General features: G+C 38.3%; 1 protein-coding gene across 1 annotated transcript; it reads left to right on the top strand.

Moving 5' to 3' along the window:
* The first annotated feature begins 2,937 nt into the window (after positions 1 to 2,937).
* On the top strand, positions 2,938 to 3,933 carry LOC129339257 (olfactory receptor 10A7-like). Its single transcript, XM_054993849.1, has one exon. It carries the CDS (start codon positions 2,938 to 2,940, stop codon positions 3,931 to 3,933), a length of 996 nt encoding a protein of 331 aa, XP_054849824.1.

The following is a 3,933-nucleotide window of genomic DNA, read 5'->3' on the forward strand; positions in this document are numbered from 1 at the left end:
GACACAAGCCATGTCAAATTATTGGTTTTCATATTTGGGCCAATTGATCTCCTGTCTCCATTCATATTGATCATCACTCACCGCTCACCATTTACAGGGCCAGGTAGGATTTTTTTTCCCCTTTCACCAAATTGGCTTACGGTGAGGATTAGTTTTTCACCTACTTTGCACTGCAGACAGATGTTGTGGCATCTCCCCATTAATGGGGAGTTGGGGTCTGTCAGAAGCAGCTGTGGCTTCACAGCCCAGCTGTGAGGGCAGACTGCTGAGTACTTCTCTCAGGCTGCACAACTTGGGAGCTTTAAAGGGGGAACCATTTTGCCTGGCCGGCAGGGCCCAAGCTATGCCTCATGGATGGCTTGCACCCAGGGCAGTAGGTCTCATCCAGACAGGTTCAAGGAGGAGATCCCAGTGCAACTGCTGGCTTGTTCTGTACAGCTTGTTAGGCCCCTTTTGCTGTGTTAACTGTTTTTTTTATTGCTTTAAGAAAGTGGCCCTTTAATACTCAAGCCTTGTACCTGCCTCTTCATTCTGACTAGGGTGGCAATTATGTTATGTTAATGGAATGTATAAATACTGTTTGAAATGCATATAAAATAATTAAATAAATATGCCCAATAAAAACAAATCTACAAACTAACAACATAAAATAGAGAAACCAAAACCTTGACCAAAATATAAGAAATTAAAAGAAAGAAATGAAATGAGGGCTTTTCATCATCCCTTCTCCTCACCAAGCCTGAAAATTCCTTTCCTTTCAACATAGTGTCTAAAAAATAATAATCTTCCAATACTTTATCCCAGGAGGATATATATATATTTCCTCTTTTAATGGTTTTTACTTTGGGGATAGAGAGAGAAGTCATTATAAATTCTTAAATCTATGATCAATTTATCACCATTCCGGATAGGAGGCCCTTAAGACAAAACAAGTCACAAGGGAAAGCCAAATAGCCTATAAAAATAGAGACTTGTTATTTTGAAATATTCCTTCCAGGTCGTAGCTGTTTTTGGTTCTAATTTATAACAACTATAGGTGGACAGACTCACTGTAGTGAAAATCCTGAGACCAGCTTCAAAGCCTCCAGGACGGAAAGGCTGACCAAAATCCAAATCATATTCACAACTTTATCAAAGAAGCTATGACATAAACGAAAACTCTGACCATTCTCTGCTAAAGGTAAACTGTGCTTTACTTATTCTAGGATCTTCTGCTTTTGTTTCCACACAATTTATGTCAGAATGGCTCCCTCTGGTCACAGCAATTTATCAGATTTGCAATATCTCTATATTCTCTCTGTGCTGCTGCAGCATTTTTATCCAATGAATAGTAGTATGCGCTTATGTTAATTGAGTAAAGGGGATTAACATTATTGGAGAGACTGACAGGGTTCAAAGGGAAAATTTCTCAGAAAGTCATGTTCAAGTAGCAAGTGGCAGCCTCGTTTTGCCAATTTCAAGATAGCGTTGTTTCTTACACAGTTTATTAGCAGTTTATTAGGCTTCCCTTTCTTTCTTCCCCCAAACATTTCAAGTGCACACTCAACACCCATGTTCAGGTTGCTTCTCTTTTCAGACTGGGAGATTTCCATTAAAAGGGTTGAGTAGACATGACTAGATATTGATCTATGCTGAGAGTTATATTGCATCTTTTTGATCATTATCCAACATCAAGATTATGTCCCAGGATATATTCTTATGTGCATAGGCTATCTGAGGGCCAAGCTACAAGTGAGGAATGACACTTGAACGGCAAGTGTATTTCTCCCTGTTCACTTGCCCTCCACTCAATCCACTTGCCGTTCAAGTGTCATTCCTCACTTGTAACTTGGCCCTGAGTCTAAAAGCTCTGGTTTCTGGGTTTTTTTCCAGTGGATGCTGTGCTTTATGATAGAACTATGATACCAATCCTACTATGCTTCAACAGTTTAACAATACCTTTACATCACAATAAATCAGCAACAACACACACACATAGACACACAGGGCTGGATTGACGAAGCCCCTTCCTCACTGCAGCCCCTGAGCTCATGGCTTTTATTCTTGTGGTACCCATGATTCCTGGAATAACCTTTTTTTCTGCTCCAAAGAACCCACTATTTTTAAAGTAATAGCTGTTGCTACAATGATCTCTGGTACTCGTAAATTACCTAGTTCGAAAGACAAAACTGTAATTAGATACATCTTTTAGCATAATAGTGCAAATTTTATATTTTATTTTTGGATCTTCCAGATAATCCAGTTTCTATTTTTTGTAAGTGATATCTAAGCACAGAACTTTCTGTTTATGCTATTCACAAGAGACAATATATTTCATTAACCATTTTCTAAGCAATTTGAATCAGTCCAAGATAAATGTTGCATTTGATATTCTAAGTATAAGAGACTTTCTAAAATGAACAGCACAATTGTAAACAAAACTGCTCCTTTACATTGCAGTCAAAAGGCTTAGAAAGGTGTAACATTGCTTAGGACTGCAGTGGGAAGGAAGGAAGGATACTGATCCCAGCCACTGTGTGACAAGCTCAGCAGAGTACATAAGAAATATACAAAATATCAGAACATTTATATAGATGTAATACATGAATGTTATTATTATCATTATGGTTATAATTATTGGTCATTGCGAAAAACTAGGAACACTAAAAGAGTTCAACATTTGTCTAACAACCTTAAAATACAGTAAGACAAAAGAGGGTAGACAGGTGGGGAAAAAATCAATGAATGAATGAACAAGGCCTTAAGGGACATTTTAAACAAAAATGGTCTTCTATTAGAACTTCTATTAATCGATTACCTTCCTAGAAAAGATTTATTGATATTCATTTCCCAAATAGTTTCTGTTCCCTTCAAAACCACCTATTGCTCCCTTTCAAAAGATCATTGTATGGTAAAATGTTCTTCAGATTAATAAAATATTCATATTCTGTTTCACAGATGCAGATCACCACTTCTGAACAATGGAATAACCACACTGCCATCACAGAATTCATCCTGCTGGGATTTGGAGAAGCTCATGAGTTCCAGATTCTTCTTTTTCTGGCGTTTGTGGTGATCTACATTCTGACCATAATGGGAAACATCCTCATTGTTATCTTGGTGGTATCCGATCAACACCTTCAAACACCCATGTACTACTTGCTTGGGAATTTTTCCTTCTTGGAGGTTTGCTACAGCTCAACCATTGTGCCTAAGATGCTGGCAAGATTCCTAACTGGGGACAAGTCAATATCTTCTTGGGGATGTTTCGCACAACTTTTTATCTTTGCTTGCCTTGTCAGCACTGAATGCTGCCTCCTCTCGGTGATGTCTTTTGATAGGTATGTTGCCATATGCAAACCACTTCATTATGCAACTATTATGAATGGCAGAGTTGTTCTGTACCTTCTAGTAGGTTCTTTGCTATATTCAGCATCTATGGCAGTTCTCGCTGTATCTATGGTTTCACAACTATCATTCTGTGGCCCTAAAGAGATTGATCACTTCTTCTGTGATTTCAGTCCTTTGCTCCAACTCTCCTGCAGTGACACAAGCCATGTCAAATTATTGAATTTCATATGTGGACTAATTGACCTACTACCTCCATTCATACTGACCATCACTTCTTATGTGTGCATAATTACTGCCATCTTGAGAATTTCATCCACCACTGGGAGACAAAAAGCTTTTGCCACTTGTTCCTCTCACCTCATTGTGGTCTCCATTTTCTATGTAACACTAATGATCGTGTATATCTTGCCAAACACCAGCACACTCAGAGATCTTAAAAAGTTTTTTGCTGTCCCATACACAGTCTTGACCCCTGTGGTGAATCCTCTCATATACAGTTTGAGAAACAAAGAAGTGAAGAAATCGTTGGAAAGAGCTTTTTATAGATTCATCTGTTTCAATGAAATTAAGAGATTGAGCCCTTTGTTATTAACAGTAGGATGA

Source organism: Eublepharis macularius, chromosome 12, assembly GCF_028583425.1.
Source record: "Eublepharis macularius isolate TG4126 chromosome 12, MPM_Emac_v1.0, whole genome shotgun sequence".
Classification (NCBI taxonomy): Eukaryota; Metazoa; Chordata; class Lepidosauria; order Squamata; family Eublepharidae; genus Eublepharis; species Eublepharis macularius.

Excerpts from the sequence above, each read along its gene's own strand:
- LOC129339257 (XM_054993849.1), top strand. The coding sequence starts at position 2,938 with ATGCAGATCACCACTTCTGAACAATGGAATAACCACACTGCCATCACA.